Consider the following 21,922-nt stretch of genomic DNA (forward strand, 5'->3'; position numbering starts at 1 on the left):
TCTTTTCCACTGTATTCCAGCATCTGCATCCAGGCAGCTCACTGAGAATAGTACTATCAAGTTAGTGTTATAACAATGCATGTTATTATGTTAGTATTAGTACCGTGATTGTAATGAAATTAGTATAATGCTATTACTATTACAACAATATTCTGCACCCTGTGGCATTTATCCTGTTGCTCTTCACTGGTCTGCTTCCTCTTGCCTTGGATGCTCAGCAGAGACCACACCTTATGCTTCCCTAAATCCCCCAGGCCACGTTATGATGCCGAGCACACCGCGTGTCTGTGTGTGTATGGGGGGTACTGCGTGTACGTGAAATATCTAATGATCAGAAGGGAGAAGGAAGCAGAGAACAGAAGAATCTAAGACGACCAGGGAAACCTAAATCATGTACTCACTGAGAGGACACCCACATTTCCATGTCCTAAGCTCCTAGCCTGAGTACGAACAAACACATCTTCGTTCCCACAAATGCCGTAGCCTTTTCTGAGGATGCCACTGTTTGAGAACCGTAATGGTTTGATCTTTGGAGTGCAAGTTACAAAGGTTAAAAATTCTGAACTCATATTTCATAGCTGTATGACCTTCCATAAGATGCTAACCTCTCTTGGCCTCAGTTTCTTCCTCTGCCAAATGGGCAGTGTTGCCTGAGGTGAAGAGCCCAGATTTTGGGTACATTTTCTGCTAACTAGCTCTGTGATCCTGGGCCACTTATTCTGAGCCTCAGGCTCTCCATCTGCAAACTGAGGATAATCACCCCTATCATGTGGATCCTGTAAGGAGTGAGATGGCATACACCAAGTGCCTGGAACGCAGCGGTACCCCTCACCTAGCACTCACGCGCAAGGTTCCGGGCTCCAAGCCAGGAGAAGGCAGGAGGGCACACGGGGGCTCACCTTTGTCCTTGATGAGGTTCTGCACCTCCTGCTTGACGCTGTCGTTCCAGTGGGTGATGTCCACATGCAAGGCATAGTCGCAACAGCTCTTCCCATCTGCCCACTCTCGCCACTTCTCATAAGCCTCTGTCAGGCTGGCCTCGGGCTCGGGCACCACGTGGTCAACTGAATGACAGAGGCCCCAGATGGGTAAGTCACTGACACCGCCTCTGTTCCCCTCTGAACAGGCCTGCTCCGGCTCGCTTAGCTAAGGTTGCAAAGCCTCTGTGTCCTGAGCATGGAATTCACCTTAGAAAGTGTTCCCTGGCTGTTTCCAGATCGCTGATCACTTACCTGTCACTTACCCCTGTTGCACTTGGACAAACTACTACCTTCTCTAAACCCCAGTATGCTCATCCTTGAAATCGGCGCTCAGTGGGGTAGAGGGTGGAATGTCATAGTCCCTTCCTTCTAATTTTGTTGTATGATTAAACGGCAAAATGCATGAAAAGTGTCTCACCTGATGCCTGGCACATAGTAAGTGCTCAGTAATGTCAATGAGTGCCTACTATGTGCCATTATTACCAGTATTATGGGAAGTCACTGCTAGTGAAGCAAGTCAGACTCCCTTTTAAGGTGGAAAGAGGGGAATTAAAGTGATGTCAGATAACAGGACAGTGACATCCTTGTGCTTACTGCCACAGCAAAGAGCCAGTGTCACGAACCTGATGCTCAGCCCACAGATCTTATTTCCATGTCAACTTTTTGTCAAGAATATTTTTACTTGGGGCGCCTGGGTGGCTCAGTCGGTTAAGCGTCCGACTCTTGCTTTTGGCTCAGGTCATGATCTTGGGGTCCTGAGATGGAGCCCCGCAGTGGGCTCAGCTCTGAGTCTGGCTGTCCCTCTCCCTCTGCTCCTCCCCCTAGAATAAATAAATAAAATCTTAAAAAAAAAAAAGAAAGAATATGTTTTCTTTTGAGGCCCAATCTACTCCTGGAGTACCTGCAACCGTGGGCAGCACTGTTCAATAGAATGACTTTGACGTTCGGGGAGGATAAGACAATAGTACCACTCCCATAGCTCCCTTGGGCGGCTGAGGGGAAGTGCAAATTGGTACAACGTTCCTACGAACGATTTTGAAATACACATCAAAAATCTTGATATTTTTCATACCTTAACTCGATGATTATTCCTGTGCCTAAGAATTATTCCCAAGGAAATAAACACGCTGTTTGCAAAATGTGGGTGCTGAAGATGTTTGCCACTGCAAACATTATTTATATGTTTACTTAAGTGAAAAACTGGAAACCATCAAAATCTTTAACAATAGAGAAGTTTGGCTAAATAATAAATACACCTTCATAAGATGGATTATTAGGCACCCATTTTAAATGCTGTAGTGGAATGAAAATAAATGAATGGAGGAGTGCCTGGGTGGCTCAGTCGTTAAGCATCTGCCTTCGGCTCAGGTCATGGTCCCAGGGTCCTGGGTTCAAGCCCCACATAGGGCTCCCCGCTCTGCAGGAGGCCTGCTTCTCCCTCTCCCACTCCCCCTGCTTGTGTTCCCTCTCTCGCTGTGTCTCTCTTTGTCAAATAAATAAATAAAATCTTTAAAAAAAAAAAAGAAATGAATGGAAAGACATCCATGCCTAGATTATTTAGTGAAATGATACACTAAAACGCCACTAAGACACAGTACATCTATTACGATCCTGTTTCTGCTTCATAGGAAGGAAACTATAGCCAAACTGTAACAGGGATGTGGGCTTTCTGGGTTTCCTTCTCTTGCTGCATATCCAGGGTCTTAAATTATCTACGAAGGACATGTACAGCTTTGGGTTTCTTGGTATGGTTTTCTCTCGTCACCTGCAACTCTGCCTTCCCTCTAGCTCCTTCCCTAACCTAGAGGACCAAGCACAACACACACTCCCCAGACACTGAACAGGTCCAACTCCCTGCCCGGAAGGCAGAGAGCCAAACCAAGATCACTCACTTCCTCGGCCTCCTACTGCAGGCAGCCCACGTGTGCTTATCAGAAAGCAGACGCAAGGAGCCGCATCACTGACGTCTGGACCTACACCAGGGCTTCTGTGGGCAGGCAGCCGCTGAGAAGTCAGCTGGCTTCCTCCCTTTGGCTGGAGAAAAGCTTTGGTCTCCCTGAATTGCACCTTTTACGGTCTTGATGCAATTTTCCTGGGCTTCCATACCCAACTTGCTGGAGCTCAACCTTGCTAGTGCTCCCGTCAAAAGGAGGCAAAAGACAAGGAGCAACTCCACAGCTCAGGCTGTTCTGTGTTCTTGGATGGGTGTATACAGTGGTAAAATAAACAGTGCTCTTGCTGACCAAGCTTAGTCCCAGGACTGGGATGGGACCCAATTCCTTGGGATTCCTTTGGGACAGGAAGGACTGCCTTGGAATGCTATCTGTTCCGTAATCCAATGGCACGCCAACTCCCTAGGTTTCTCTGGAATTGCAATAGTTCCAGAAAGAAAAAAAGAGAAAGAAAGAAAACAGAAACAAAAAACAAAGGAAACCACCCCCACTGCTTGCCTCATCTTCAGATAGGAATTGGTCAAGAGACAGAGCAGACCAGGTACCAGTCAATGCCACCGAAGCCCACGAGTTTCAAGCAGGGCAGGTCCCCACTACCTTCCCCTCTCGGGGATGCTGAACCCCATTCACACTGCTCTGCCTGTGCTCTCTGCCCCCTCCTGCCTCAGGCCCGAGCTGGAAGTGCTAAATAACGTATGGCCCATCTCCACACTTTTTTCGGTTTCCGGCCCACAGATGATTGCTGATTCCCCACCCACTGCACACCCAGCCCCTGCTCTCAGAGACAAGAGAGGACAGCTGTTTTCCTGGCCGAGAGCCTCGTGAATCTCATCTAGGCAATGTCAGGGAGCTGTCAGGGTCCCCACTACCACCTGCTGTCCTCAGGTCCCATCAGGTAGAAGAGCTGTACACTGAACCAAGAGGCATGTACAAGCTATTGCCAGAGAGCACAGGGGTTAAGCCGTCAGTGGAACCAGTCACTTGTTGGGACCAGGAGCGTGTAGGGTCGGGCGACTCACTGATCATGGTGGTGCCCCCAGCTAAGGCAGCCCTTGTCCCTTGGAAGAAGTCATCCACTGTGGTCATTCCCTTGTATGGCATCTGGAAGTGAGTGTGGACATCGATGCCTCCAGGGATCACCATCTTCCCATTGGCCTCGATGGTCTTCACTCCTCCAGGGACAATCAGATTGTCTCCGATTTGCCTGGTGAGACAGGGAAGCAACTGGTCATTTAAAAGAGCCACTTTGAAGACAAACATAGTATTGTAAGGATTTTAGACCTGCTTAGAGTGGTCTTTGCAAATGACCTGCAAGCTTAACAATCTAGAAACAAATGAAGACAGGCGTACACCCGGGAAACAACTTTTATAGACGCAAAAGCAGCTAATCTGCTGCTTGGTGGAACCGTGGGTCCTGGCTCAGTGCTGCAACCCCAGGGGCTGGACAGTGTCTACAATATAGGGTGTGTAAGAAATATTTTTTTTAAAATAGGTGTTTTTGGTATCCCTTTCATTTTGTTCTTTATCTGAGTAAAGGGTGAGTGTAACATCTGGAAAAGAATTAAGAGAATGTAAAATAATGAACCATTAGGAGAGACTGAAGGAAGTAATGAATCATCTAGAGAATACGTATGTGAACTTAGCTATCCTCTTCAGTGAGCCCATCTGTCTCCCTAACAAGAGGAATCTGCAGGGGTAATTTTGTACGTCAGTCTTCACTCCCAATTCCACCCTTCCCTGATAACTTATCTGTCAATCACAGCCAAAGGCAGATTCAAAGGAGGAAGCCGAAGACACAGACGCCCAGCTGTGGACGTCTCAGCAGAAGCATCAAGCCAAGGAAGGTGGTGCAGACAACCTCTACCAGACACACCTTCGCCCAGGAAGCTTCAGCGCATCCCCGGGAGGAAGAAAGGGGATTCGGGTGGGGAGGAAGCTGATGAGTACTCCAGAGACACACTACCTACACCAGTCAAGTGACAGAGACAACTACTCCTGGCCAAATGTTACCTCACAGACTGCCTGATGTTCCTTGGTTTATAGGTGACTTCACACCCTTGGTTTAAATGGCCAGTTAATTCTGGGGGGACTTAAGATTCACAAGCCTTGACATTACTATTATACACATCCTACGTTGGGGAGAGCGGTACCCCACTACCAGTGGCATGAACACGTTCCCCTCTTGTTCACAGCCAGCCCAGACAGACTCCCTGTCGGGACAGTAAGAAGTCCACCACCGGCCTTCCAAAATCTAAGTTGTGCCACTAAAATAAAGTATTCCTGACATCTCAAAGAGTTCAACTTCACCACAGCCCCACTGGGCCATTCCAGAGCCACCACAATTCAAAACACGCTGTGGAAAAAATGCAGCCTCTGATTATACTTCCATTAGAGTCCAGATACAGGCCACTATGTTCCCATTTTTCTCCCTCCCTGATCCTCCTCTGAGGCAAACTGAGAACCCAGGCCATGAAGAGTTAGTTACCCAGCCCGTGTGTGTGTCTGCTTGTGTGTGTCCGCCAGTTTTGAGAACAAGTGGAATACCACGTCTGAAACAGAAACGCCTTCCCACTTTTTCTCCACGGAGCCACTTAAGGTCACGTGAATCCTTGAAGGCTTGGCTTCCATCTCCCCTCCTTGGTCAAATCCCAACTGACAGCCAGGTCTAATAATTAAGAGTAGAGATCTGCCCTGGATGCAGACTGTGTGGGTTCACAATCCTGGCTCTGCTAGTTACTAGCTTTACGACCTTAGCCAAGTTGCTTAACCTCACTGTGTCTTAATTCCTTCCTCTGTAAAATGTAATAAAAATGCTTCCTCCATAGATCTGCCATGTAGATTAAGTGTTCGTATGTGTTAAGCCCACAGAACCCTGCTAGGCACAGGAAAATTCAGTAAGCATCCGCTATGATAATTAATAACCATGCTAATCCCACATAGCACACTCCTTCCCCCTGAATCTCATCTACTCTTACTTTAACCCTTGTTACAGATAATATCCGGTAATGTTATGCCCTTTGCATAAATACAGAGGTCTCAGTCCCCTTAAAAGACTGTAAGGTCCTGGGGGAAGATGTGGGTCCCAATGACAGTCACCATAGCATGTGACAAAGCATGGGTCCCGTGCCTTAGACAACCACCTTCCAAACAGCAGACACTCCATAAACCTTCACGGATAGACAAATAGCCATGTAACAACTGGAGGGAATTATTTCTGTTTTTATGCTCTGTGATTGCAGAATGTTTCTAAAGGTACAGAAAATGTCAGAACTGGATGAAGATCCTGTTATCCACTCTTCCCTCTACCACCACCACACACATCTGATGGTCACATCCCTTCTATGACATCCCTGGCAAGCAGCCTTCTCCTCTATTCTAACAGAGACGGCATCTCTGGAAGTAGATGCCTGACTCACGGTGTGAAGATGGATTCGGAGCCTGTATTTAAGGCTCAACTGTAAAAGTGCCGTGATCAATTAGTGATGCCCGTCATGAGCTCTGAAACGAGGAAGGACTACTAGGTACTACTTTTTTTTTTTCCATCTCTGAAAATCTCTAAATGAGGGAACTTGCTATCTCCAAAGAGAGCTAACGATATACAATAATTTCTTAGCAAGAGAAAAATATAAGATCATTTGGGGCTTATCTTTTGAAGAAATTCTTGTTTCACACTGGTTAGCTTGCCTACTGTTTCCATTTTTCCTATTTCTAATATGAAAAAGTGTTTATGGGGACGCCTGGGTGGCGCAGTCGTCAAGCGTCTGCCTTGGGCTCAGGTCATGGTCCCAGGGTCCTGGGATCGAGCCCCGCATCGGGCTCCCTGCTCCGCGGGAAGCCTGCTTCTCCCTCTCCCACTCCCCCTGCTTGGGTTCCCTCTCTCGCTCTCTCTTTCTGTCAAATAAATAAATAAAACCTTAAAAAAAAAAAAAAGAAAAGAAAAAGTGTTTATGTAGGTAAGGCAACTAAACAAGAGTATCTTCATTCATGCATGTTTATTTATTCATTCATTCATTCAAGGTACTTGATTAATATGTTGATCGGTAGCAAGTTACTTCCTCCCTGTGTTCCTCTCTCTCCTCATCTGAGAAAAAGGTAGTAATAGTACTTGCTTCCTGGAATTGCCAGCAGATTAAAGGAAATGAGGCATGTAAAACATTTAACAGTGCCCGGCACATGCTACAATGTCACTAAAAGGTAGCTCTTGTAAAAGTCTCTCCGTGCTAAGTACTGGGTTAAGTGCTCAGATATGGAGATGAACAGGACACGGTGCTTGCCTTCAGAGTGCCCAACAGTGTCAGAACCGCTGTGACTGAGAAAAGCACAAGGGGTTTTGAAGGCTCATAGAAGGGAAACCAGCCTAGATTTGGGGGCTGACAAGGAATAGCCACCTACAGAAAGTTCTATCTAAGCCAAGTCTTCAAAGATAACGAAGAGATCCACTATGGCCAGAATCTCACATGAGCCAATGAGTTTAGATAATGTAAACACAAACTGAACAAGGTCAGGGATGGCTAATAAGATGGATTGGATACACCGATCTTACACAATATCTTTTCAACGTGGGGGCATATCTGGCTCTCTGTGATGAAAGGCTATATGTGTAGACCAAATCCTCTTTCACGGGTTACTATGTAGGGAACCTGCACAAAAAGGGAATGTGGCTGCACCGCTTACGGGCACCCAATAACAAATCATTTTGTAAGGTAAGTGTACATCCCTGAAGTATCTATTTGAAAATCTTGTCTGAGATGCATGTCCCATCTGCGCTCGGCCCACCTAGGTTCTACCTAAGCCAAGGCTCAATTCAAATGCCCTCTCCAGCCCCACACTACCTTCTGAAGGGATTTCTCCTTTCTGTGCATTTATCTTCACTTGAACTCCTTTGACACCAACTGCACAAGGCCTTATATTTTTAGGGTGCTGTCATTTTGTGCACATTTTTTCAATAAACTCAAGGACAACAGTCACATCTTCCACTTCTCTAAGATGCATAGAGTGCCCATCAATATAGTTTGCACAAAGGGGCCCGCAGCATCATTTGGTTGATTGAATTCAGATTTCTCACTTCATTCACAAGACTCATATAAATTAAGGCTAGCTCCCATTTTAAGGGATTATGTGCATCCAGAATGAAGGGTTAAAATAAAGATTCACTTTGGGGCACCTGGGTGGCTCAGTCAGTCGAGCGTCCAACTCTTGGTTTCAGCTCAGGTCATGATCTCAGGGTCCTGAGATGAAGCCTCACATCGGGCTTCATGCTCAGCAGGGAGTCTGTTTGAGGATCTCTCCCTCTTCCTCAGCCCCTCCCCCTGTGCGCTCTCTCTTTCTCTCTCTCAAATAAATCTTTAAAAAAAATAAAGACTCACTTTTAAGGAGAAGAAGAAATGAAACACAAAGAATCAAAGGTCTAGGAAGCAAAAAAGAAGCAAGCTTCTTTCTGAGCCTCTAATGAAGAAAGGAAGTAGAAAAAGATAAAAATAAGGTTCTAGGGGTGCCTGGGTGGCTCAGTCGTTAAGCGTCTGCCTTCGGCTCAGGTCATGATCCCAGGGTTCTGGGATGGAGCCCTGCATCGGGCTCCCCACTCGGCGGGAAGCCTGCTTCTCCCTCTCCCACTCCCCCTGCTTATGTTCCCTCTCTCGCTGTGTCTCTGTCAAATCAATAAATAAAATCTTTAAAAAAAAAAAATAAAGTTCTACATACTTACTTTATTAAGCCATCTTCCATGTAAATATCAGCATAAAAGGACTGATCATCGTTGACAATTCTACCGCCCTTGATAAGAAGACGGTCACTCTAGAAAAGAATGCAAACATAAGTCATTCTCACAGCTAGGAATTCAGAGAAGAGTGGTCTGCCAAGGTTTTCCCAGCTCACTGTCCTAGAGGTCTAGGAGGAACACATTTACTTAATACATCTGTGTGCTCAATGCACTAGTGTTTGAACTGGGTATATTGGGGATCCAGTCTTTCACGTTTGCCCTGAATTCAGATTATTCTACAGTTTCACATCTTGCTTCTACAACCTACCATAGCCACTCAGAAACATCACTACTTGAGGGAAGACACTCTTTGTATTATCTTTCCTGGCTCAGTAAGCAGTAAATATTTAAAGGGGTATATAATATATACCTCAGTGCCTAGCACCCCGTTGGGGCTCAACAGTGATTCTCAAAAATGGAACTTGGGATCATACAATGAAACAGCCTCTGAAAGTCTTTATAATGATGTGAGGATCGTGTTATGTTTAAAATTCAGGATATTTACACATGTATGAACATGTGCACACAAGGTTGTAGAATGTGTGGGAAAAGCAGTGAATGGAAAAAAGACAAAATAGCTATAGTATTCTATAGTATTTAACCCAGGGTGGAGAAATTATGCAGGATTCATATTTGCTTCATTAAACTCACATTTTCTGAAATGTGTTTGTTGCCTTTATTATGAAAAAAAAATTGCCCTTCTTATAATTAAAGTCTTTTAAAAAAATTGTAGCTTAGATGAACTTTGGATAAGTGATCCAACTGGAAACAATGCACATACACTCCAAGGTTATTAAGAAAATATAGGGGCGCCTGGGAGGCTCAGTCAGTTAAGCATCTCCCTTCAGCTCAGGTCATGATCCTGGGGTCCTGGGATCAATCCCAGGGTCGGGTTTCCCACTAGTGGGGGGTCTGCTTCTCCCTCTCCCTCTGCCATTCCCCCCCCACTCATGCTCACTCTCTCATGCTCTCTCTCTCAAATAAATAAAATCTTTAAAAAAGAAAATATAAACATATAGTTCATATATTTCAAGAGAGGAACCAATCAGAGTCAGCTTCCAATATCACAGATTTCATTAAAAGAATGAATGGAGTTTGGACTGTAGCATGAAGGGTAGATGCCGCCTTGCTGGTTCCTGAGGGAGAAGGGAAATCCAGAAAGGAGCCTGGCTGAGTGGAACAGCTTGAGAAGAGAATGGTACGTTGCATTTTGTTAAGAATTCAAATTACAGGGCGCCTGGGTGGCTCAGTTGGTTAAGCGACGACTGCCTTCGGCTCAGGTCATGATCCTGGAGTCCCGGGATCGAGTCCCACATCGGGCTCCCTGCTCGGCAGGGAGCCTGCTTCTCCCTCTGACCCTCCCCCCTCTCATGTGCTCTCTCCTCTCATCCTCTCTCTCAAATAAATAAAATCTTAAAAAAAAAAAAAAAAAAGAATTCAAATTACAGACTTCAACTCCATCTGCTCACCCATCCATCCATCCATCCGTCCATCCATCCATCCATTGTTCATCTATCCACTCATCCAGCAAGTAATTATTTAATATGTATGACTAAATACATAGAGAGGATCCAGTTGTGAATGAGTCATACCATGCCACTGCTTTCACGAAACCAAAAGGGGATACTTGGCAATCAAGAAAAAAGAAAGTCAACCCAAAACAAATAAAACAACGTAACACTGTATCAAGTGTCACAAACTATAGGGGAGTGGGCTTGTTCAAACAGAGGCAGAAAGAGGCCTTTGCGGGGAAGATCACATAGATCTCTTGCAGAGATGAAGGTGGCAAGGCAGGCAACTGGCTTTCAAAAAGGACATCAGTTTAATGCGGGAGGAAGCCCACAAACAGGCTGACTTGTGGCTTCGGAAATAAAAGGGTGTGAACAAGGCCAGAAACTGAGAATTGAGGCTAGGCATCCATATGGGATACAACAAAGTGCCACTTAGTTCCTCCCACTTCCCAGGGATTACATGAGACTAGGAGATTTCATCACGCCATACTGTCAGGGGAGAGGCTCTGAACGAGATACAGATCAATAAGGCACCCAGGAAAACCCCCATATATGCTGCAAGGAAGAGGCGTGAATGACATCAACCGCGAAGTCCCACCACACGTGATCCACAAGCCCCTCCCGATCTGGCATTAGTCTGTAGGCCCGTCCTCATTTCCATCATGTATGGCCTCGTGTTTCATACCATGGCAAAGTAAGAAACATGTGGTTATTGTCATGTAGCAGGCTCTGTGGCCACTAAGCCTTTGCAACAAAGTTCCCTCTGCCCTCTCCCATGTTCATGTGGCTTCTGATAACCACCCTCTCCTTTGTCAAGCCTCCAGTCGAAGGGTTTCTCCTGTAGGATGCGTTACCTGACTTGCCAGCAAATTCCACCTGCTCTCCTTGCAATTTAGTTCAAACAACTCTATTGTTCTAGAATAGCTGGTTTCCTGTTCCACTGTCTCCTGACTAGAGCAAAGATTCCTTTGGTCTTGGGACCATGTATCTTTTGATCTTTTTTACCTTCATTCCTGGAGCCCATCCTAGACAGCTGTTAAATATTGGTAAAACAGATGGGTGAAGGGTGGGACACAGGACGCTGTATCATGTCATTGTGATGGAAGGGCCATCTGAGTCACAAAACTATGTGATGTGGCCAGAAAACTGGACTACTGTCTTAACAGTAATTGCAAAATTATATGAGGCAATCCCAGGGCTGTGCTTCCCAAACTAGGGTGCACATTAGGAGACTATGGATTCCCAGGCCCAGCTCTAGGCCACCAAATTGTACTTCATAAACTCCACAAATGGCTCTCATGCAGCCATCAGCCAGCCCAGCACCAAGGAAGAGACCAGAACCAGAGACCAGAACCAGAGACCAGGGTTCTGTGTGTCCCAGGCACAGTTCTGTGTCTAGGGAGGCAGCAGAAGCTTCATAATAATAGTCCTGGTAACTATACAGTTTCCCTCTAATAGCTCAGTGCTCTTCTGATGTTCTTTATCTTCCTAGCAAAGAACTGAAGTAAAACAGCTTCGTGGAAAGGGGCCAGCTACTGCCTGTAGTGAGCCCAGGTATGAAATACGACCACCCTCCTGCCTAGGGAACATCTAGCCTAGGGAACAACTGCTGTGATCATTACCTCCTTCAACAAGCATCAAATATCAGCAGAGGGGCAAAAACTATCTCAGGCCCATGGTACGTACTAAGAGGTGAGCCAAGTGGAATTGACATCATTGAGATGGCATCATTGGAAACTCTTCAAATGCTAATTAAATACACCTTCTCTGGCTCAAAGTCAGGAATCTAAATAGATAGAGCACAGAGATGAATTACAGGCCTGGTGTAAGTTTCAGAGATAGGAGTAACAAGACTCTTGCTCTATGGACAGCTATAGTATTCATATTATTTCTTTTCGTCATGCAGACCAGAGATATCCAAACCTCAATTCATAGAGCTTGAACAAATGCTGTCCCTGGAGGTCCCCAGCTTGTCCCCTACCTTTTATTAAAGGGGTTTGTAGGGGCGCCTGGGTGGCTCAGTTGGTTGAGCGACTGCCTTCGGCTCAGGTCGTGATCCTGGAGTCCCAGGATCAAGTCCCGCATCGGGCTCCCTGCTCAGCAGGGAGTCTGCTTCTCCCTCTGACCTTCCCCCCTCTCATGCTCTCTCTCTATCTCATTCTCTCTCAAATAAATAAATAAAATCTTTATTTAAAAAAAAGGGGGTTTGTAAAACTACTTCATTAATTTTAACTCCTTCCATGCATGTGGGATCCACTACAAAGGGTAGCCTAGGCAAACTCATCAGACACAGGAAAGTCTGAAAGGCAAGCCTGGGGTTTGGCCTTGAAGAACAGCAGAACTACTGACCACCCCCAGGTTACATAAAACCAAATGTTACTGGTTACAAAATATGCTTGCCTGTGAGTTCACAGACCAGCCCTATAGAGGAACACATGCTAGGCTTGAAAACCCACAAGACAAAGAGATCTGCCATCTATGACTGAAAGCCATCCTCCATGATGTTAGAAAGGACTGGTGAATGGGTCCCTGCAGGGCTCTTCACTTTCCATTCCCAGCCGCTGACGGTGTCCAGAATCCATTCACCAAAGAGGTGAAATGGTCTAGTCCAGACATCTAGCAAGGTTTCTCACGCAATGATATATACAAAGAATGATGGTATCTCTAGAGCACACTGGGATCATCTGGAACCCCAAATAAAGCTATTCAGAGCCTAAAATAACCAAGGACTCTGACTGCCTTGGGTCCTACTCTGCTGCCAAGGGCTGAGTATGGTGAGGTCTTGGAGGCCAGTGAGGCGCCAGGCATTCCAGCAGGCCAAGCTGGGTCCAGCTGGCTTCTCCCATGGCTGAGAGAATCAGGTGGACCACTAATGAGGTGTGTGATCTTGAGTTAGGATTTAACCCCCCCAGAGCTTCAGTTTTTATGAGCTCAGAGTGGATAATAATACCTAGCTCACTTCACAGTGTGGCTGCCAGGAATAAATGAGGGGGGGGGAAGCGTGTGTGCATGGGTGTGTGTGTGTGTGCGCACACGCACATATCAAATAACTAACACACAGTAAACACTCCTAAATATTAGTTATATTGATTCCATTCAAATTATTTACAGCACTTTAAAATATTTTTAAAAGCCTTAAATTGAGTATATTGGAGAGAGACTGATCCCATTTTCCAAATGCGGAGATCCGCACAAAGGTGAGCGACTTTCTCCAAGCGACAGAGCTGATTAGTTCCAGTTGGAAGCGAATCCAGGTCTCCTACCTCTGGGCACTGGACAGATTTCCACCTGAGGCCAGTGAACCACTGATCCTTAAGCCTTACGACAAAGGGCTCTTTCTGACAGGGCTCTCTTTACTGTTTGCTACTAAATCTGACTGTTACAGTGCTCAAACTGATGACCAGTTCTCTGTGGCAGGTAACTTAAGGAATCCAATAACTTTGAAGACGCGACTTATAAAAGCAGTGTATTAAGCCTGCCCCTTATGGCCTGCTTATAAAGGGACCTAACTTACAATCCAGGGTAGCACCAGCCCTTCAAGTCTGACAACGTCCAATCTTTTTACCCTCACTAATGTATAGTAATGATTAGAAAAATCAACCATAAAAAATGTGGAGTTTATATTAGAAAAAGGGAGAGAAGAGACAGAAAGAAAAAGAAGGGAGGAGAGAGAGAGAGAGAGAGCGAGGGAAAGAGGAAGGAAGGGGGAGAAGGAGGAGGAGAAAAGAAACTCTGTAAGGAGGGATGTGGTTAAGAATGGCTGGATTCAGGGCACCTGGGTGGCTCAGTTGGTTAAGCACCTGACTCTTGATCTCAGGGTCATGAGATCGAGCCCCACATTGGGCTTCACACTGGGTGTGGAGCTGAAAGAAAGAGAGAAAGAAGGAAAGAAAAAGAGAGAAAGGCTAGATTCAAAGTAGAACAGAGAATGGAAGAACAAAATCTTGAACTCAAGCCTACTGGAGACGTGGGTTCCCATTTTAGTTTTCCTCATCTAGTCTTCAACTTAAAAGAACTTAAATCACCACTTCTGTCTATCTGAGGTAATGAGAATATGGCTCCCAGAGAAACCGGAGCCCTCTGTGGACTTCTTCCCAGGGAATAAAGTCAGCCTGAGAACAGTACTTAAGACACATCTGTTCTATACTCTGCCGACGTCCCAGCAGCTCAGAATAAAAACTATAATCCCAGGAACAGAAAAGGAGGATGTAAAATGAAGAATGTCTTCCAAAATCAAATATTTTGTTACCTGCGTTCAAATCACAAAGCACAGACTCTGACCCTCAGTGGGGACTCAAGATCCTTTTAAAGTCCAGATGAAGGTGCAGGTGGTTATTTAAAATAAATTCCCATCTGGGTAATTAGATTTAGCTCCCTAAAAACATTCCCACTCTGAAGAATACATTAGGATGGATAGAGAACACGGGTGAAATCTTGCTGGTTTTCTTCCCCCAAAGCAGCATCATTTAAAGAAGAGAGAGAAAGGGCTTTCTAAGATAGTCCAGTTGACCCAACATAGTATGCAGGAAAAGGTACTGAGTAGGCTCCAAGGGGTAGAGTTCCCATCCTGGCTCTGCTGTTAAGTATGCAGCTTCGGGTGAGACACACAGACTTGAGCTTGTACTAAGGAATCAAAGGCTACCTATGCCTGGACAAGTAACTCTGCCTTCTCCAGGCTTCAGTAACCTCATAGGGGACAATACTACCCTTCTCTGAGGGTGCTGGTGAGGATTATGGGGATACTGTATGGAAAGGGCTGAACTCTGTTCAGCGCTGTATAAATGCTGAAGACATGTGAGCTACCATCTTTATTAGAGCTGGCCAGTGTAAAGCTTTCCGCTCAAAAATACTCAGGAAAAACTGGACTAGCACTTTATTAATCCAAATATAACAGACCTTGTCATAAAGGGACTGCCAGAGACGCCAGGCCCCACTCTACCGTCAGCAACTGTTCTCAGCTCCTGCCACCAGCAGCCAAGCTCAGCCAAGACTTCTCCTTTTGAACCGACCCCCGAGAGGGCAAGTCCCACGGCCCCTCCAGGTCTTTGTTCCTCTGGCAGAGGAGATAACAATCCACTTGCTCTCTTACAGCAGGAATGGAGAGTGGGAGGCAAGGTCTTAAGCCTGCCCCCAAACCCACTCTCCCTGTGCCATGTACGGATTTGTTTCTAGGACCCTCAATGGCAAACAGGCCATTGAGACAGGCAGAAAGACAAAGATCTGGGAGAAGAGAGACATATTGAAGAGCAAGGCAGTTTCTTGGCTCTGAGTCTCTACTGAAACTGAGCGGTTTCCAAACCTAAAAACATGTTTCTCTCATCATCCAGACATACTTAAGATGAGGTGTGCTAGAGGGAGGTTAATCTGGGACACAGCCTTCAAAACAGAGCCCACTAAGCAGAATTCTAACAATGGGAAGCACCATTTTCGCTTTCTTTATTATGTTTAGTTTGGCCCTGCAGGGGCAGAACACATGGCAGAAAAAGTAGGAAAGAGGTGCTAACACAGAGGAAAACAGTAGCCACGAGCAGTATTGACCCGAGCAGGGTAGACATTCAGTCTTCCGAACTAGAACATCAAAGCCAGCTATGTGCATTCTTCCCTCCCCAGAACCATGTTAACCATTTTAAAGATGTGATTATCAGAGGGCCAGACAAGGTATGTAGCCTGCCCTGGATCAGAATGGAGTGGGGGATGAACTGTGGATGGCATCTTAATCCTAGCCCCCTGATAACGGTCTCTCAATCTTCAGCAGGGTTCCAGACACGCGTCAGCACAAGTGGATAACCAGGGTAGGAACGAGAGGACGGGGCGGGGGGGGTGGTGGTCAGGAGGAGTCACAAAGCCATTCCAGTCGCAAGCAGGAAGGTCAGACACGTGTGCACAATTTTCATGACAGTTGACATAACCTGGTAGAAACTGTACTGTCATTTGCATATTATTATACTTATATAAATGTATTTTCCAAGTAAACACTGTCTTACTCCTATAAATTTTTTAAGTATCTCTTACAAAAATAGACAGCCAACCTGGAATGAATACTTTAAAAACATCACTGCATTTTGGCGACATTCTGCTGCCTTCAAAAGGGTTTTAAAGGAGGAGCTTGGATCTGCTACCTTTGTTAAAAAAACGAAGTTACCAAGTGTCAGGGAGGTGTCCAATAGAGATGAGCACTATGCTGAGCCTTTTTCCTTGAAATATTCAGCTGGTTAGAAAAAGAATTAGAAAGGGGACACAAGATCTCACTGTGGGATTCAGTGTTATTTAATGTCCTCTTACAGAACAACCTAAAATGATCTCATGTAGGAACCCCACCCCGCTCTTCATCAGGGACCACCGTGGGCCGACATGGGCCAATGTGGGTCCACACAGGCTTGTCAGAAGTGAGAGCAGGGCCCAAAGCAGAGCCACAGGGAGATTACCAGGGCTCATGAAGGATCCCTGTGTCAGAAGGTTGGGGGGGGGGATGAGAGAAAGAGGCAGAGTGGGGACAAGGGGCGTGGGAACATACATGCCTTCTCAGAAAACAGGAAGCGCCAGATCTGGAGAAAAGAAGAAACTAGCACATCTTTAGCTGGACTCTGGGACGGAAAGATGGAGAGGTTGCTGTCCGGGATGGAAACCAGCCATGCTAGAGTTTAGGGAGAGACCAAGGGCATGTGGAAGCCAGACCTGCATTTGCATCTCTGCTAAGTCCGGCGTGGTGTTGGGCAGGGGACTTGATCCATCTCTGAGCCTCAGCTTCCTTGGCTGAGTGGAGTTCGACTAATCCTCAGCTTTCTTGGCTTTAGTTCTCTAAGAAGGCCTGCTTCTGCAATGTCTGCAATAGCCAAACTGTGGAAAGAGCCGAGATGCCCTTCAACAGATGAATGAATAAAGAAGATGTGGTCCATATATACAATGGAATATTACTCAGTCATCAGAAAGGATGAATACCCAACTTTTACATCAACATGGATGGGACTGGAGGAGATTATGCTAAGCGAAATAAGTCAAGCAGAGAAAGTCAATTATCATATGGTTTCACTTATTTGTGGAACATAAGGAATAGCATGGAGGACATTAGGAGAAGGAAGGGAAAAATGAAGGGGGGGGGACTCGGAGGGGGAGACAAACCATGAGAGACTGTGGACTCTGAGAAACAAACAGGGTTTTAAAGGGGAGGGGGGGAGGGGGGATTGGTTAGCCTGGTGATGGGTATTAAGGAGGGCACGTACTGCATGGAGCACTGGGTGTTATACACAAACAATGGATCGTGGAACACCACATCAAAAACCAGTGATGTATTGTATGGTGACTAATATAACATAATAAAATTAAAAAAAAAAAAAGGCCTGCTTCTGTATCTATAAAGTACAGATCATAATGTGAGAATCAACTGTCAGGCAGGGTGGGACAGTTGGGAAACTCTCTGTGAGCGGTAGGCATATGGCTATCGCTGCTGCCCTACCCCAGGAAGACGATTCGAGGCAAATCCAAATCACAGGACAAATGTGAGGCAGGTATTACTATGATATATAAAATGTGTTGCTCAGGACCAGAATGTAAAGCAGAATACAGACTAAAGAACAGTCAATGCTTTAAATAACTAATTCATGGCCATCTTTGGTGTGACTTTAGGTGACAGTTTTGTGTTTGGTTTATGACCTTTTTGTTTTTGTTTGTTGTGTTTGTTCCTTTTACGCCTCAAATCTGCGCAGCTACGGGTGAAAGTGCTCTGCACACAGGTGAACCGGAAAACTGGGGTCCAGCTTTGTTCAAACATGATCCCATGTCCCTTTAGCTCAACAGCCTGTGCAAAAGCCGAATGCCTACTCCATCAGGAAGGAGTGCGTGAAATTTCAACCCAGGCCTTGATTCTAGGGATAAATGGGCTTAATAATTCATTCCTGAAACACACACTTGTGTGACTATTGCCTGTGAAGATGTAGGTTCGGAGCATGTAGGAAAAGTAAGCTATGAACACACATAGCAACATGAAGTCCAGAGAAAGCATCCAACTATCGACATAAAATGATCAGTGCTTGCCACTGATGTGGGGAGGTGGGGGGTGAGGGGGTGGTGAGTAGGTGAACAGACGGTGCCCTGGGGATTTGGGGGGCAGTGAAACCATGCCATAAGATACTTTAATTGTGGGTACGGGACATTATGCATTTGTCAAAACCACAGAACTGCACAAGAGTGAACCTTCATGTAAAACTATCAACTTCTGTTAGTAACAGATCCATACTGGCTCATCAGTTGTAACAAATGTACCACACCAATGCCATACGCGGATAACGGGAAACTTTGGGGTGGGGGGGATGGAGGGAGTTTATGAGAGTGCTCTGTGCTTTTTACTCAATTTTTCTGTAAACCTCAAAGTACTCTAAAAAGCAAAGTCTGTCAATGAAGAGAGAGAGAGAGAAAGGGAGAAAAATCCTCTGTCCAGTAGAAACCAAAGAAGGGTTCACAGAGGCCTTATCGAGGTAGGTCTTGGGAAGATGGCTAATCTGGACACCCGGGTATGGCCAAAGAGATAATTCTGATCAGAGTGGGGGAACAACAGTTTATTTTTTGAAAAGATTTATTTATTTTATTGGAGAGACAGAGAGCCGGGGGCAGGGGGGAGTAACAGAGCAGAGGGAGAGGGGGAGAGACTCTCAGGCAGACTCCCTGCTGAGCACAGAGCCCAACAGGGGTTTCGATCTCAAGACCCTGAAATCACAATCTGAGCCAAAACCAAAAGTCAGACACGCAATGGACGGAGCCACCCAGGTGCCCCGAGTAACAATGATTCATAACTAGCATTTACTGAAACCTTCTTTTTTTAAAGATTTTATTCATTTATTTATGAGAGAGAAAGAGAGAGTGGCAGGGAGGCAAAGGGAGAAGGAGGCTCCCCACTGAGCAAAGAGCCCAATGCAGGACTCGATCCCAGGACCCCGGGATCATGACCTGAGCTGAAGGGAGATGCTTAACCGACTGAGCCACCCAAGCATCCCAATCTTCGAAGAGATCAATGAATCATCAGTGAAAGGCTGCTATTCTCCTCACTGAATTGATGAAGACATGAAAACTTACAGAGGTTGGCTCATGGTCCAACATCACATAACCAGTCAGTAGGAGAACCAACTGTATGAACGCAAGAAATGCATTTCAGTAGGCAACTGTGGTGTTGGGCAGAGTCCCTGATGCCTAGGGTCCTGGAATGGGGGACGCAAGAGATGGCTGGCTAAAGAGTTTGACCTTCATTCTGTGAATGCTGGGGAGCTCTAGAAGGATTCTGAGAAAATGAATGAAATGCAATCTCCAAGTAGAAGAGAAAATTAAGCTGACAGAATAATCATGCTGGAGATAAAGGAAGAAACCAGTTAGCAATAGCAAGTGGCAGGAGAGAAGAAAAAAGAAAGAAAAGAAACAGCTTATACCATTCAGACCACCAGGAAAATGAGACTATTCTAACTGGATTATTAAAGAGAGTTTAACAAAGGGATTCTTTAACAAAGTGTGGGCAGGGTTTGGGAAATTAAATGGATGTGCAGCATCTAGGGCCTACCAAGAGCGGGAAGCCACCCCATCCCCAGGCCTGAAGCTGACAAGGGGAGGGAGTACTTGCCCAGCTGAGAGCAGCTGTATGCACAGCTCTGCCTGACAGGAGCTGGGACCTTCAGGAGAGGCATGTAGCCACTCGTCAGTGACCCAGCAGGAAGGAGTCAGGAGGGCGAGATACCCTGACCTCAGCAGTGCACCGTCCTTCCAATCTCCTAGTTGTGCTGAAGGAACTGAATCCAAGTAGGAGCCCAAGGGCAAAGGGCCTACAGATGCAGGCCAGACAGCCCCAAGGCATGGAGCAGAGCAGAAAAAGTGGAGGGGGTAACTGGAGAGGCAAGCCGAAAATATCCCGCCCAGTCCCTGAATAGCCAGCTGTGGGACATGATGTAATAACACTGCAATACAGCCATTCAATGGGTTGTCATACGCCTATTTTTTCAACAAGTTAAATCTACATCTTGACTTTAAATAACCCACAGATCAATGTGCAACATATGATTTTATTGTTGTAAAAGCAAAAATAAATAAATAAATAATTCTATATGTAAATGTGTTTATTATGTTTTCACGCGAGCAGGAGAAAGGTCTGGAAGGATGTACACCAAATTATTAACACTGGATATGGTAGGGGGAAAGGATGAAGATGGAAGAGGTATGGAAAACTTACTTGTTCCTTCCTCTTTCTCCACCGTTTATTTACATTATGTCACTAGTTGCACAAAGCATACACCATTTTATAACTTTTACAAGGGGCTTAATAAAGAAAATTATAAAGAGGAAAAAGAATAAGGTGATAGCTATGGTCCAGGCGACAGCAAGAATATGGATTAGAAAATGCATGCCATGTTGTGGAGGAAAGCTAGAATCAACTCAGCAACTGAAGGGGAAGGGAAAATGATGTGTCTAAGTTAACTGAAGTTTCAAGGCAAGGTGGCCAAGAAGGACTCATGAATAAAAATGGAGAACAGAAAAGAGAGGAAAAAAGTTGAGGTGCAAGAGTATCAGGAATGATTTTGAGGTGCTGGTCAACCACACAGCCATGAAGCAGCTAGCTAGACAGGGGAGCCTGTGATTTAGGAGGATGGGCAAGTGTTAATGGATGGACTTGAGTTAATGCCGTAATGAACCTGGCCAAGCCAAGTGAAAGGCGACAAAGAAGAGTAGAAAGACTCCCGGAATGAGGGTCAGGAGCCCCAGATTCTGCTCTTAGCTCTGCGACCCTGAGCAAGGCACTTGGCCTCTCTGGGCTGCTGTCCAGTAAGTGGTACTCACTTCCTCTTTTAGAAGTAGACTCCTCTTTGATCATTTCGGACTGGCAGCTGGCTTTGACGGAGCCTTTAGAATGACAGGGAAGCCTAGAGAATTCCCACCCTATTGCTTGTCAGAAACAAGAAACCCTTTCACTGAATCTGAAAGCCGGCCAATTCCAATTCCCAGGGGAGGAATGCGGGCTTGGGCCATGGAATGTGTGAGCGGCACCTTCAAATGACAAGGCAACTGCTCCCCAGCTATTTGCAGAGGCCACAGGGATTCTTCTCCAAGTCTGACCTTATACTTTTAAAATTGGTGGGGCTGCCCGGGGATTGTGGTTATAAGCATATAACCACTGGCTTATGCAACTTCCCCAAACCGGTCCTGTGGTGGAGGCGTTAAGAGGGCGTACAGCTGGGATGTTTCAGCTCACACCACGTTGCAGTGGAAAGGGTCCTTGGAGAGAGGTCGTGGGAGGAAGGGACTATTTCCAAGACCAGAGATGTCCCCCAGTTTGTTCTGCCTCAGAGACCAGACGTCAGAGATTGGGTCTGTAAAGGAGCACAGAGAGGGGTCTCATCACTCACTCTATAGCTAAGGAACCCAAGTGGTGAATCCGTGCCAGATGGAGCAGAGGAAAGGGGAAGGGCTCGGGAGTCCAGTCCTCACTGTGAAATGAGGAAAATAAATGATATCCGCCCCAAAGGACTAAAGTGAGGAGTAAGCCCAAACTCTGGTGCATAGTAGGTGCTCAATAAATGCAGATTTCTTTACAGGCTAGGACACAAATCTCAGGCCAGTGCTTCTCACCTGGATGCCTACCTGCTCTCTCCTCTATCCCTGAAAAGTAGCTTGACATTTCATTTCTTTTTAGTGTGTACATGTATGTGTGTGTGTGTGTGTGTGTGTGTGTGTGTGTGTGTGTGTGTGTGT

The 21,922-nt window shown here is 45.9% G+C and overlaps 1 protein-coding gene across 1 annotated transcript in view; it reads right to left on the minus strand.

Annotated features, from left to right (window-relative positions):
- Positions 1 to 21,922, minus strand: part of DPYSL3 (dihydropyrimidinase like 3) — a 110,006-nt gene that overhangs the window by 20,865 nt on the left and 67,219 nt on the right. Inside the window, exons 2-4 of the mRNA XM_021701782.1 lie at positions 8,637 to 8,725; positions 3,952 to 4,136; positions 900 to 1,064 (exon numbers count right to left, since the gene is read on the minus strand). Coding sequence (XP_021557457.1) covers positions 900 to 1,064; positions 3,952 to 4,136; positions 8,637 to 8,725 — 439 coding nt within the window. The remainder of the gene's footprint in view (positions 1 to 899; positions 1,065 to 3,951; positions 4,137 to 8,636; positions 8,726 to 21,922) is intronic.

This window comes from Neomonachus schauinslandi, chromosome 7 (assembly GCF_002201575.2).
Source record: "Neomonachus schauinslandi chromosome 7, ASM220157v2, whole genome shotgun sequence".
In the NCBI taxonomy this organism is placed as follows: Eukaryota; Metazoa; Chordata; class Mammalia; order Carnivora; family Phocidae; genus Neomonachus; species Neomonachus schauinslandi.